Source organism: Vigna unguiculata, chromosome 5 (genome assembly GCF_004118075.2).
Source record: "Vigna unguiculata cultivar IT97K-499-35 chromosome 5, ASM411807v1, whole genome shotgun sequence".
NCBI classification, from domain to species: Eukaryota; Viridiplantae; Streptophyta; class Magnoliopsida; order Fabales; family Fabaceae; genus Vigna; species Vigna unguiculata.
In genome coordinates this window covers 42,841,793-42,857,345 of record NC_040283.1, presented here as the reverse complement: position 1 = coordinate 42,857,345, position 15,553 = coordinate 42,841,793, and the positions used below count along the sequence as shown (strand labels likewise).

At 28.1% G+C, this 15,553-nt stretch overlaps 1 protein-coding gene across 1 annotated transcript; it reads left to right on the top strand.

Annotated features, from left to right (window-relative positions):
• Positions 1-7,591: 7,591 nt before the first annotated feature.
• LOC114185881 lies at positions 7,592-8,413 on the top strand. The gene is made up of 2 exons (XM_028073822.1): positions 7,592-7,744; positions 7,860-8,413. The coding sequence occupies exons 1-2, from the start codon at positions 7,615-7,617 to the stop codon at positions 8,246-8,248; spliced, it is 519 nt and encodes a 172-aa protein (XP_027929623.1). The 5' UTR covers positions 7,592-7,614; the 3' UTR covers positions 8,249-8,413.
• The last annotated feature ends 7,140 nt before the right edge of the window (positions 8,414-15,553 follow it).

The window sequence follows — 15,553 nt, the reverse complement described above, 5'->3', positions numbered from 1 at the left end:
TCTTTTATGCCTCGGTTATCATACTAACCGAGGCATATGGCTAAAAAAAAATTTTGACTCACGCGTTGACCCATAATTTGAATTTTTTTTTTTACTGAAGCAATATGCCTCGGTTCTCTAATAACCGAGGCAGTAGCGAGACAATAGGCCTCGGTCAAGCGCCCACCGAGGCAGTAAGGGTACAATATGCCTCAGTTTCGAATAACCGAGGCAGTATCCCTTCGTAGGGTTAAAAAACCCCAATTTCTTCATTGTGCAGCGACATCTTCTCCGATTTCTCTGTGAGCTTCACCATCTCCGGCCAGCCTTCATCTTCTCCAACGACCAGCGCCACCGTCCCGCATAGCTCCCACCGTCCAGCACACCTCCGACGCACAGCTCCCACCATCCCGCACACCTCCGACGCTCTAGGGCAGCATTTCGTCACCGCTGTTGCCGACCCCCGCCGTCGCTCCTGTGAGGTTCGTCTCCGCAGCTCCCTTCCGATCTCTTCAACCGCGACGACCTACGAAAATCCCGTTCGCGCAAACACGCCTCCGATGGCCACAGACATGACGACGCGATCGGTGTTGCAGAGGGCGAGGGAAGGGTTTGGCGGCGGAAGCAATGGCGGAGGACAGCGCAGCCATGGCCGCGGACAGTGGAAGGTTTCAGTGTGTAACAAAACTGAGTTGGTTGGTGCGGTGGAACACAATTACGCCTGCACCGCACCGCCCTTCTCCGACGACCAGCGCAGCTCTGCGTGTTTTTTTTTGAATTTCTGATGCTCATTAGGCCTCGGTTGTGCGAGAACCGAGGCAGTAAAAGTTAAATATGCCTCGGGTTGTAACCGAGACATAAAATACTAGCTTTTTACCTCGATCGTATATGCAGCGGGTGCGGACCCGAAGCCAAAAGCTGGAAATAACCGTTGTCATTTCCCTTCCCTGCACTAGTGTCTCATCTTTCATTCTTATGTGTTTTCGTTTTCTTTTGTATTTGAAAAGAAAAAAAAATATTTTATTTTTGCTCTTATTTCTCCTTTGTTCTCTTCCATTCTCGAGGAAGAAAAAAAGAATCGTCTCACTTGATGGTGAAATATTAGTTTAATCATTTATTTAATGAACCTCTTTTATATTATTTTTTTATTTTATGAATATAGAAGAAAAAGTATTGTACTGTGTGTTTTTTATAATCAAATTTTAATTGTGGTTCCATTATATGTCTATTTTCTTTTGTTTCTCAAGAGAAAAATATCTATTATTTTTGCTCTCATATCTTAATTGTTCTCTTTTATTTTCGAAGAAATAAAAAAGAAGTTTTTATCTTTTGTCTCACTTGATAGTGAAATATTAGTTTAATAATTTATTTAATGAATTTATTGTATATTAATTTTTTATTTTATGAATATAGAAATAAATGGATTGTATTGTTTTTTATAATTGGATTTTAATTGTGGTTTGATTATCATCGATTGATTTTTTCTTTTAGATTTTAAGTGTGGTTTGATTTCCCGTAATGATGTAGCTTATTGTTATACTAATTTATGTATTCATTTTTACGGTATTAATGTTAATAATTAAATGTATAAATTTTAAATGTATTTTTTTGACTCCCCCAACAATATTGGTCAAGATCCGCCACTGTATAATCATGGACAACATTCTTATCGTATTCCCACCGGCACCATATTCAAAGCCAAAATTCAAAAAGTTATTCGATTCCATTAAATACCCAGGTGTATTACGTGTGTTGCATGATAACTTAATCCAAAATTTATCTCTCTAGATATAAATATTTATAATCATTAAGTGAATATAGAAATAAGAGATAAATAATTTAAATTACATATAAAAAAATATGTCATATATTATCTCAATCTATAGGTTAAACATTTATAAGCTAAACAATTTAAATTACATATAAAAAAAATTATGTCATACATTACCTCAATTTATAGGTAAGATGTAGTTTTGTTCCAATGCACCTAGTAGAACAAAACCTAGTATAATATAAACCATATAATTAATTTTCTATAGGCAAAAAAAATCAATGAATACATTATTTCATTAGACATCTTAACAACAGATGATTAACAGTAGACAATTAACAAGAAATAATGAAGTTATTTCAAGTGAGATATGTGTGTTACTTCGTTGCATCAAAGAGAACTACACATACATGTGCTGAAAAAAAAATTATTAACTTCAAATCAATGACAGATAATTACCAGAATTATTCCGCAAAAGGTTAAAGATTGTTATCTGAGAATGATTGAAGGGATAAAGAACCGGTCCCAACTTCTTCTTATTAGAATCATAACATAATAATTGACGTGAATTGCAATACTTTGGTAAGTGTTATGATTTTGATTGATCATTTTCTTCAAAAATAAAAATAAAAATGAAGATAACAGAGGGGTGAGGAGCATAAAGAGACACACTTTTGAAGTTGATGGTAATATTTGACTTGGTGCTAGTAGAAATTATGAAGAGTTTGGTTCTAAATTAAAGGAGTGAGAATTTATGTAGATGAATGATTTGAGTCTCCTGCAGTATTGGACGAGGTGCAGTTAGGGAAAGGGACAGTGCGAAGGTAAATCCTTGCTACTTTTCTGTTCAAAATTTTGATTTGGCTTCTGCTAAGAACCATTAAGGTCCTTTTACTAATCTATTAATCTTATACTCATGGCCGCATTTCATAAAAATAAATATTAATTTAAATTAAGATATTCTTTAACATGAAGAAACTATTTAATAAAATTAGAAGTAATAATTAAAAAATGTTTAACAGTGATTTTTATATTAATTAAATAATTAATTATTATAAATGTTATAAAGAAGAGACAAACTAAAAAAAATTAACATATTAATTTTTTAATTAAAAATGATGTTCTTTCCTTATTATTATTTTTTTCTGTTATATTAAATATGTTTTTTCATTAAAAAAATAATACTAAGATAATAATTAGAATGAGAAAAGTTAATACAATATTTTTACTGTTAAAATTTGTAAGAAAAAAACTTTATATTATTTCCTGATAAAACACGTATACAATCACTACTACAAATTCTCATATTACATGGAAATTTTCTTGCAAATTTGTTAAAAAAAATTGCAAGAAAAGGCTTTTTCCTGCTATTTTTTCTAAGAATTTTAATTGGCAGGTAATTCCTTCGTGGGTAATTATTTTCTACAAAATTATAAAATTCGCAAATATTTCTTACAAAATTTGTTGCGAAAAGTGTTTTATACAAAATATTTTGCAAAAAAATTTGGCAACAATTTCCTGCAATTTTTTTTTTCATAACAAAATTTATAATTATTTCCTACAAAAAAAATTTCAAAACAAAATTGACAGGAAATATGAATTTTTTTAGGAGTGAATTATTAATTCTTATATATTTAAATTTTAAAGTGTATTTATTTTCTATTGTCAGAAATTTAAAAGCATATGTTAAAAAGTTAACAGTACATTGTAATAATATAAATTTTATTATTTTATTTTAAATTAGAGGAAAAGTTAAAAGAAAATATGAATCCAGTCTTAAATTTCTATAATATTGGGATTAATAGTTATTTATGAAAGATAATTTTATTATTAACAAACATATTCAATAAATAATGTTTGCCATCAATTTGATAAAAAAAATAATATACCATTTGTTATATCAATCCTTATTTCATTCCATTTTTACTATAATTATTACAACACATATATAAACTGGTTTTATGAAAATCTTCTCATTTAAATATAAGACAGAGGGAATCAGGGATTAAGTTTAAGTACCACCAACCAAAGAGTTCAACGCATTATTAAAAATTCTCATATTATATGATATTTTTTTTACAAATTTGTTAAAAATATTTACAAGAAAAGATTTTTTTCTGTTATTTTTTCTAAGAATTTTAATTGGTAGGTAATTCTTTCGTGGGTAATTATTTTCTACAAAATTATAAAATTCCCAAGTATTTCCTACAAAATTTGTTGCGAAAAATGTTTTATACAAAATATTTTGCAAAAATATTGGCAGCAATTTCCTACAATTTTTTTTTCATAACAAAATTTATAAATATTTCCTAAAAAACAAAATTCAAAACAAAATTTGCAGGAAATATAAGTTTTTTTAGTAGTGACACTAGAAATGAAGTAAACATGTTTCATAAAATTTCAAGAATCATATAAGATGTGAGATTAAGAATTTTAAAAATAAAGACTAATTTGTCTATATTTTAATTAAAGATGTCTGAGAACATATTATCTTGGAATTCATTATTTTCTTTTAGTATATTAAACGTATTAAACATACTATATCGTATTCACTCCAATAGTGTAACGTAAGAATCAACCATTACAAATTCACATGTTTATAGTATAAAATAGAACACTAACAAAAAACATATAAGAATCGACCATTATAGTTATTCATAGTATACTGAAAGGAATACCCAAAGGCACAACAAAATATCTCGAACAAAAATTAAACACAAATTTGATTAAACTGAAAATTTGCTCACAGAGCAAGAAACTACCTAGACATTAGCACCTCAAAAGTTGCTCAAAAGAGCCATAACTGACACCCCTAAACTGGATAGCAGCATCACCACCGTTTGAACGATCTCCATATCTGCTCAACCAAGGATTTGGTAATCATCGCAAAAAGGAAAATCAAGCAGGAAACAAACACAACAAGAAAGGGTAAGCTACGGAGTAAAAAGAAAATTTGAACATGTTATGGCAAGCAAATAATTAAAACAGATTGTAAATAGGCAAAATAGTAGGCATTCAATCATGTGATAGCAAACAAACATAACTCTGTAACTCAATTATCCGGATACATATAAAAAGATCAGATTTACTAGATGCTTGCACTTGTGGTGGTCTCTACTGCTCTGCAGAGCCATTGTCAATGGGTTTCACCCTACCACGCACAAGGTACGTAGCCTTCAATCATCTAGGACCATTATTCTGTCAAAGACTAGGACCTTCTACTACTCTCACCCCTTTGAATTAGTACGCTCTATGTGCGACTAACTGATTCTTTAGAGTTTCAGGATGCAACCTTGCTTGAATCCCTATCTAATTATATACATTACAACACCACCATGAAATCTCACCAAGAGATTCATGGAATTACGTCTACTCATGCCATGTCCATGTTTCTCACACCAAACCCTCATTTCATTTTAAACATTATAATATCATACCAAAGACTAACCAGCCAACCAATCCATTTATCGTTTCACACCAAATATAATAAAATCTCAGTCCCATTAAAGCATACCAAACATGCTTGATCACATACTTTGAGCTGGAAAAGTAAACAAATCAATTGTGCAACAATTTGTTGCTTGTTGCTTGTTTGGTGCATAACTTTCTCTATAGTTATTCAATTAGGTTGATTTTTATTTTTTTTGCATTTGGTTCTTGATTCAATCATCTTTAATTTGAATGTAAATACAATGTTTTTGGATCTTTATACAACCTGCAGTTTTATTTCTAAGATCCCAAATTGTTTGTACAATGCATTGTTAAGTTGAATTAGATAAAATGATAAGAATTAGTTTTTTTCCAAGAGAGGCATATGTTGTATGGTTTCTAATATGTGTTTTCAAATGCTTGTGTGAGAACATAAGAGATTCCATGGGAGAAATCCTATTTGATTTAATTAGTAGTGTGTTCATTGATGTAAGAAGTCAGTACTGGAGGTTTATCCTAATACTCTAATGCTCATTCAAGACTCATGTAAAGTAAAATGAGTCATGTGATGAGAGAAGCAATAGGTCCTGTCTTTAAGAACGACCCCAAGGCTAAAAGGAATAACCTTGTGTGTGATAGGGTAAAATTCATTGACAATGACTCTCTGCAGGTAGTAGAGGTCACCACAAATGTAAAAATCACCAAGAATTATACATCAATGTTTAGATCCGGATAATTGAATCTAGCGTGTCATCATGTGTGATGGATTAATTGATATTGCTTAGCTTGATGTAATTAGTGTATTGTTTTACAATTCTTTTAAGTGTTATATATATATATATATATATATATATATATATATATATATATATATATATATGTATATATGTATATTTCTTCTTCTTTTTGCAATTAGCTTATCCTTTGATGTGTTTGTGTACTTGTTATTCTCTCCTTTTATATATATATATATATATATATATATATATATATATATATATATATATATATATATATATATATATATATATATATATATATATATCCGTACTAAATTGTTGTTTTAATAATTCTATGCACAAGAATTTGTGAGTATAATTGTTGGAGTTCCGTGCAGTTGAAAGAAACAGCAGACAGGAAGAAAAGGCAAAAATAACTAGGAAAACTACTTTTGTAAGTGCTTGTGGTGGTAAAGCATTCCATTGGTACCAATTTTTCCTTTTCCATGTGAAAGCATTCAATTAAAATCTTCCAAGGCGTTGAGTTGTTCTTCACAGAGAAACTTCGATGTAGTTCCTCTTTCTGGTTTTACCATTTCCCTTCGAGAACAGCTTGTGAGTTATTTAATGAGAAAAAGAAAAAAAAAAGTTACATTTGGGATGTTTATTTGGTACACGAAAGAGACGATGATGATGTTTGTTCATGAACAACCACCAACGGTTCATTAATATAATATCAAGTTGGTGCCATCTGCCATTGTAATTCTAGGGTTTCCCTTATATACCATGGCCATATTGAAATGCATGTTCTTCTGGTTTAATCGGTGCTTGTTATGGATTCCTACCCACAACAAAAAGCTACTTTATCCTGCTTAATAATGTAGCACAATCGGTGCTCTTGTACCACCCATTACTGCATTAATTGCAAACATCTTTAAACATGCTCATTAAACATTGCCCCCTAATTAATTAACACTCCATTGCACTGAATGAATTGAGTTATATTTCTGCATCGTGATTTTATTTTAGCATGTGTTTGAATGGATGCTCCATATATTAATGCTTCTTAACTTTCATCGACTTTTATTTATATATATATATATATATATATATATATATATATATATTATAATTTCATCTTATTTATAGTTTATATAAAGTCTTTCATAAGCTTAAGAAAAGACATCAATAATGTAATACTAAATATTTGTTGGTATGTGATACAGTGACACAGTTACATGTATATTTTCATCACATTATACTGTCATCGTATTTATAATTTTTTTTTCCTTTTCTTCCTTTTATAAAGTGCATCCAAAAATCATATTTTGTAAGTAAATTTTAAAAGATTAAGGATTTGTTTCAACAAACATTGTAAAAGAAAAATAATAAGAAACAAATAAAATAAAACTTTCCATAATTTAAAACTAACATATGTATAAGTTATTAATAAAATGTAAAAATTTAGAGAAGTTATATGGGAAAAAAAAAAAAAAACTTGTTGAAAGGGACCTTATACCACTTTGAAATGTATCGACATCTTGTCTGTTGGAACAAACCCTACCTAGGTAAACATAACTACTGACAGTTGACACCAACCACTACATCAGCTTTAGCTCCCTACATTTAATAGGTTTATGTCTCAAACTGTCACTATATATAATCTTCAAATTATCATCTTCTCTTCCAACCTCTTTCTCTTTCTCATCCCACAGCATGGCGTTTGCTAAGGTTATCACAGCGCTTATTCTTGCAGTCACTATGGTCAGAATTAGACCCTCGGCATGCCAAACAGTACAAGGCAAAGTCTCTTGCACTGACTGCACTCACAGCTACGATTTCTCTGGTTTGTATCCACTCTCAATATTATTTTCAAATGAATTCTAATAATGCAAAACGTATTATATATAACTAAAAACACATTTTGTGCACCTAGATTTTACAACTCTTGATGTTTTCAGGCATTATGGTCTCAGTGAAGTGTGAAGGTGTGAAAAAGATTGCCATGGCGACAACAGAAGACAAGGGTTTCTTTAAGGTTGATCTTCCCAGAGACCATGCAAAAGCTCTCTCAGAGAAGTGTCTTGTGAAACTTCTTGGGGGGCCAAATCATCTGTATGCTACAGAGAAGAACCAGATCTCTGAAATTGTGAAGGGAAAAGAGAAAAACACTTACACAATCTCTACTCCTCTTAGTTTTTTGAGATCGTGTCCCCAAAACAGAGAATGCAAGGTTACTGAGAACCAGTTCAGTTCATCCAAAACTTTGGATCTTCCTTTGCCTCCAGAGTGGGGTTTGGCACCCACCAGCTACTATCTTCCTTTTCTTCCCATCATTGGAATACCTTAGTGTGTCCATTTAACAGGTAATATCTGGGAAGAAAAAGAAAACAGTGTTCATATATATGCATATCATGTGTGTAACATGAAAAATGTCATAAATATCAATTATGTCTTGAAGGAAGTTGATTTCAGCCACAGAAATAAAATTTCGTTTTAATTTGACCCAGAGAAATAGAAGTAAATTAATTTGAGTTTCTAATTTTATTTTGGTTAGAATGAAAGAAAAGATAAAAATTGGAACACTTGAGTGTATAAATCCATAAACAAGCGTTTACATAAAAACATTTTTCTTTCCATAAATTTTACCTCATTTACGGTTGCTGAATACTACCGATAAAAAAATCAAACATAAATCTATGTTTATATATCATCTTTGTAATCCTACAATTAAGGTAGAAATTTTAAAATAGTGCTCAGATGCTTATTTTTTACAATTTGCATATCTGACCATTGAAGAGAATAATTTGTGCATTGGATTTCTTATACTATAATATTTATTTTGGAGATGACATATGAACTTATTTTTATGATTATTATCTAAACACATCCCGATTTGAAAAAAAAAAATACATTGATCAAAAATAGGATACGTAATACTCGATCTTTAAATTGAATATGAGGACATATCTTTGTCTCTCCTTTTAAATTACTAACTCCTCTAATTTATCAAGTAATCTAAAATTTATTTTTAGTTTCGTAACCTATTTTTAAAATATACATTTTATCATTTTTACTCTTTTGTATAATTATTTAACTAATTTAATACTTTTATTTAACATTTATATCATTATAATTTATTCTATGATATTTGAAATTATAAAAAAAAATTACATTTAATACTTGATAACATGGTATTTTCTTTGTAAAAAACGTTATTTAATTAATATTTACAATAAATTTTGTACAAAATAAGAGCATAAATATAGAAACACTTGAAATATTCCAACTCATCTATATCTCGATATATTGTACAATAAAATAAAATAGCGAGTGCTTATAAGATTTTATTTAGAAAATATTAAAATTAGGATGTTGTAGTTTGAGTTTTTAATAAATATAAGTCGCAATAATTAAAAACAGCAGAAAGAAGTTTATATATTTAAAATATTTGAAATAGTTTAATTAAGCTACAGAAGACACAAGAAAATTATGAATCCAAGTCAACACAGTTTTTAATTTTTTTATTATTTAATTAGTTCTAACTCCAAAAAATAAAGTCTCAAAGAGTTAAACAAAAATGTTTGATGAAGAGGTGTGTAATCCTGTTAAGAAATTGTGTGAAATATATCAAAATTCGCCTTAAGTAATATTTCATCAAAATTATATACTTCCGAATAAGTGGTAAAACAAAATGAATGAGTAACACACAAAAATTTTGTCCCACTTTAAGAATCCTAATTATCTTAATAAAATACTATAACTCTTACTTATATTTTTTAGAATCTTAGATTGAATAGACTGTTTTAAAAAATCATTTTAAAAACTTGTGAAATTTTAATTAAATACACCTATTTGGAACGAAAGAGAGTGAAAAAAAAAAAACATAGGTTGAGGAAAGTTGAAAACGCAGCCCAATATAATATAATTTTTAGTTTGGGCTTTATGGGCTCACGTCCTCCATTCTCCTTTTCTGATAGGGAGTTTCTCCCTGCACCTACAAACACTTATCCAGTATCCCAAAAAATTTTAAATTTTCACTTTGTCTTTTAGTTAAAATAAAAGTAAATATATTTTTATTCTTTGTAGCTCACACACTTCCAACAAATTTTTCTAATGGATGTCGACATTGTTTTATTTTACGATGTCATCATCGGTACTTTACTTTTTAAAAGAAATTTTCTTTTATAAATGTCGACATTTGATTTTTTTTTTATTTGTAGATATCAACATCCGATTAACGTATATTAAAAAAAATTCTATGCTGATAATATATATATATATATATATATATATATATATATATATTTTGTGTTTTGTTTTTAAAATTTTTTTATTTTTTATATGAAATGTATTAATATTTATTTTATTTCTAAAATATAATAAACAAATTAAAATATTAAAATATAATAAATTTTAAAAAATTTAACAGCAAAAAATTGAAAGTAAATAAAAAATAAAGTAAATAAATGAATATATATAATTTCTTTTGTTGAAAAAATTATTTTTTTAATTTAATTTATTTCAGAATATTATTTCTTTTTCATAAATTATATAAAAATAAAATAAACAAATATATTAAATAAATGAAAATGTTCAGATAAAAATAAATTTTGAAGAAAATTAAAATTAAAAAAAATAAATGAAAGAAAATAAAAAAAATATAAAAAAAAGTGTGTAAATATATATATATATATATATATATATATATATATATATATAATGATTTTGACATTCGTTTTTATATATATATACTAGAAGTCGATATCTGGTAACTAAGAAAAATTAAAGTTTCGAATCTCGACATTCGTAGAACAAAATTAAACATCAAATATCGATTTCTATAAATAAAAAAACAATAATATTGAATGTTAACGTCTAGTATATAGGAAATAAACTTGAAAAAATATCATATATGACTTACGTAGAACAAAAAATATTGGATATCGACATTCGTTGGAAAGAGAAACTTGGGAATGAACCAATTAGAGAGAAGAAAAAGTAATCACTTTAATTGGGAGATAAAGTGAGAATTTAAAATAAAAAATGGAAATATAGGAAAAGTGTTTGGAGGTGTAGAAAAGAACCCCTTTCTAATAATGTATTGATATCGTAACCATAATTAAGTTTGTCACATATAAAAGAAAATAAAATATAGAAAAAAGGAAAAATATTCTTGAAAATTGATATCATTATTTGAGAATTTTTAATTCATAAACTATAACTTCTTACTCTCACATTTTACAAAATTCATAATAAATTAATATACTCAAATTATACTTTGTAAACCGATAAAAAAAGTATATTCAAATACTCAAATATACTCAAATTAACTAAATATAAATATAATAATATCAAAATAATTTTAAAAATAATATAATTATAAATTTTATTATTATTTAAAATAATAGAGAAAAAAAATGTATATATTAACGAGTCTAAACCATTTTTTTAGTTATGCGGATACATTCATGGAATTATATCAACCCCAATTAAAATCCAAATTGACATTAGTAAAAATTATTATTACTTAATAAGTTATCCATCTTACATATTTATTTAGAGCATGGAGAAAGGAATATATTTCTTATGCTTTACATTTTATTGATTATATAAAACTCTAATACTAATAATATTAACAATTTATAGTGTGGATAAAATAAATTTTTAGTATTTTCTTAGAAAACAGAAAATTTGAAAAATAAGTTTTCCTTGTTTAGTTGTCACACCAAGTGAGGTGTGAACACCAAGAGAAAATTGAGACAAAGACATGTCACCAAATAAACCAACACGCAACACCTTTTACCCATTCTCACACTTCTCTGAGTAATATCATCAAACATTTTTCACTCATCACTTCAACTCAAGTCAACCATGTTCCTACTATCTTTGCCTTAAATAACTCACATTCCATTTAGACCTTTCATTGTTCTCGTATCTCTCTTTCCTCAATCGATTTCAATGCATTGTTGAACCTTTGATGCCGTGGTGACAGGGTCAATGATTTTTCATAACCAAAATCCAAATATTTCCCTTTCATTCCCTTACTATTCACATTGCGCCTCGATTCCACGTTAATGAGTAATCAACTCTACAATTTACGTCTATACTCATCTAATGTAACGTTTACTCTATCATGTCATTTTCTCTTTTGGACTTTATACAAGTAGCTTTCTAAGTGATATATGATTTATCTATGGTTTGCATTCATCTACTTAACATTAAGATATGCATATTGTTTTACCATTGTTAATTTCTTATATACTTTACGTATTAATTTGACAGGTTATGTATAAAGGGGGGAGAAAGTTTGTTTTTTTGACGAGCATCTACTATTTAAAAAAATAACTTTTAAGTTTAACTTAATACACAAAATTAATTAATAAATTAAGATTTTTATTCATTTATATGATATGATTTGGTCTATCTTTAAATGATATGTTTCTTCAGAACATTTTCTCAAGTCAAGACATGTATGTTTCAAGTGTGAAATTAGATATTTGTAAATTGTCTAATACGAGTGACATAATAGATTTGACGACCGAACTTTAATTGATTTTCATATTATTTCAAATATAAGAGTTGAACCCACAACATCTCACACTCTCCCTTTCTAATCTCACCAAATCAATTTTATCTCTCCAAATTGTTACTAGGAGGGATCAAACCTACAATTTTAATTGTTTTTACTTTGAGAATGATGTATATATACAATACATAATAACATAAATGAAAACAGAAAATGTGAATGAAAAAATATAGGGTAACAAAACGCGCTATAGTGGAGAGTCCCTCAAGCTTTAAATAAATATAAGTATTCCTAGCTTGGAATAAAGGTCTTGAAAGAAAGTTGAGAATAGAGAGTAGAGCAAATATGGTGAAAACAGTTTAATCAAACAATCATTAACCTTATCTCTTACAATGTGATAGTCATGTTTAATATCTTTTATGAAAAACTTAATTAGAAGTCATTTATAAGGTTTACCATAACCTGTTGAACTAAGAAAGGATATACAAAAATCTACAAGTAAGACGGTGAGTTATTAAATTTTGTCTAATGGAAACATAGAGTACTCCCTCTAAAAATTTTCTAAACACTCTAGATTGTTTTTTAGAACGTGATTATATTAATGAAGATATCATACAGATAACAAAAACAATATAGATTGACTTTTTATTTAAGAACTTCACAAATTACTTATATTAATATAGATATAATAATTATTTATTTAAATCCAAATATTTATGTTATTTTCACAATTGAAAGTGTTTTAACTGCTAATTATTATTAAAGAAATTATTTTCCACATAAAACCATATGTGTGTCGTGTGCGGTGAAAGTGAGAGTGTTAAAGTCGACTTAGTCTCTAATTTTAGAGTTTTCTATTGTTGACTTGTTTTATTATATATATATATATATATATATATATATATATATATATATATATATATATATATATAATTTTGAAATTAATGTTAGCTTCAAGCAAACATAAAGAGTCAAAAGATCAAAAGTCTAACATGATTGATGATAACTGAATTCTTTGAACGCGATAAATATAAAATATTATTTCTTTAATTCACCGTTAATTAAATGTACACATGTTACCTTATTGATTTAATTTACCTTTTATTAAATGTACACAATATGTTAACTCATTGATAATCCATTTTTTAATATGCTGAATAAATTATAAGATGATTACGAATTATTATTTTTTAATTTATCTAAATCATAAACTTATTTATTAAAATAATATTAAAATTTGACAAAATTTAAATTTATCATATTATTTAAATAGTTGCACATAAATTCATTTACTACTTTTTTTTTTTCATAATAAATGTATTCCTTGTCTTGTTTCCGTTTTGTTTCAGAAAACCGGGAAAAAATGGTATTTATCACGATATTTTGTAGAAATCCATGACGATTCATGTAACATCACAATATTTCATTAACACATTTTACACATCTTTTCATAGTATTCGTATATATAATCCTGTTTGTGTCGCATATATTAAAGTATAACCATTGTGGTGCGATGATGTTAATAATTACATAATTTCTATATAATTGAAAGTGTTATGAAAAAAATACTTAGACGTTAAAAATTTTAAGGAAAAAAAATATAATAATGTAATTAATGGTAAAAATTGAATATCAAAACGATCAATGATGAGAAAGTGGAAAGTTATGAGTAGTAAAAATAATAAGTCTACTTAATGATATGCATGTTTTTAACCATTTCATTTCAATAATTTATATTCCAATATTTCATCTTCTCTTTTACTTTGTTTCACAATTTATTTTAAACAGTTCTTCCTTTACTTCTATGTACTTTATTTGTTTTCACAATTTTATTTTTAATAATTTACTTTACTTATTTTCTCTTTTTTTTTCTACTTTTATGTATCACATGGCTTTAATATTTCTTATCTTAATTTTAGACACTTATTTTTCATCATTTCGAGTGAATTTTGTTTCAAGTACTATTATTATTTTTAAAATATTCATAATTACAATATGACAAAAACAATCATAAAATATGTTCTAAATCAGTTTAAAAATATAATTCAAAAGCCTTTGCAATTTCAAAAGATTGAGTAAATTTAAGTGAAAAAAAAAAGTAAAAGTAAAGTTATTTGAATTAAGAGAAAAATTATAAAAATGAGAAAAAAAAAATGAGAGAGCTAAATCTTCCTTCCACATTTCCACACTCACAAATTATCTTTAGTTGTTTGAGTGAAGCACGTTAGTCACTTGTTGCTTCTTTGAGATGTACATTACATGCCTAAAAACAAACATAGGTTCATAGATATCAACCTACTTCAAAAATAAATACAAAAAAAGTCAAGAATTCAATAGTTGACCTTAATAATTTAGATAAAAAATAATAATATTCAAATTGTAACGTCCCATTTAATTAGTAAACATAATTAAAAAAAGCGTCACACAATTATAATATAACAGCGCAATCCTGGAGTTTTAATCATAACTCCTTAAAATCCACGGCATGCCAAAAATGCCCAAACAGGAAACAAGTCAAAACAATTTACTGGAATCATAAAGGAACTTAAAGACAGTCAAGTACATGGGTCGTAGCCCTAAAGAAAACCCAAGAAGAATAGGAAGTCCAGCTCGAGAAGACTAAGCAGCGGAATCGTCTCTCCCCTGTTGACCACGGGTACCTCTCACATTTGCTCTCATCAATAAATTGATGATCATCGCAAAGGTAAAAGAGCAACATACAAAGCAACCAACATGGAAAGGGTAAGCTAGAGCCAACAAAAATAGTGATCAAGCAATCAAATATATTTTCATAGTCCAATGTACATATACCACTCAAGCATGTCATGAGCTTTCAATCAATACACTAAGACACAACTCGACTCATCCGGATACATATAACCTAGTCGGATTGAGCGGATGTTTGCACTTGTGGTGGATACCTCTGCTCACCCCCGAGCTACTCACCCCCGAGCCATGTGTTACAAGCGTTACAATGAATCAATTTCCCTCACCACAAGGTTAGCCCTTAATGAATTTCAGGCCTCCTGCTACTCTCACCACAGGAGTCAATCTGCTCTAGATGAGACTAACTGACTCCTTAGAGTTTCAGGATGCAACCTGACCTTGAATCCTTACCCAGTTATA

What these genes read in the sequence shown, in the direction of transcription:
- LOC114185881 (XM_028073822.1), top strand. Translation starts at nt 7,615, where the DNA reads ATGGCGTTTGCTAAGGTTATCACAGCGCTTATTCTTGCAGTCACTATG. An exon ending in TCACAGCTACGATTTCTCTG is followed by an intron (nt 7,745 to 7,859) that starts GTTTGTATCCAC and finishes TGATGTTTTCAG; the next exon opens with GCATTATGGTCTCAGTGAAG.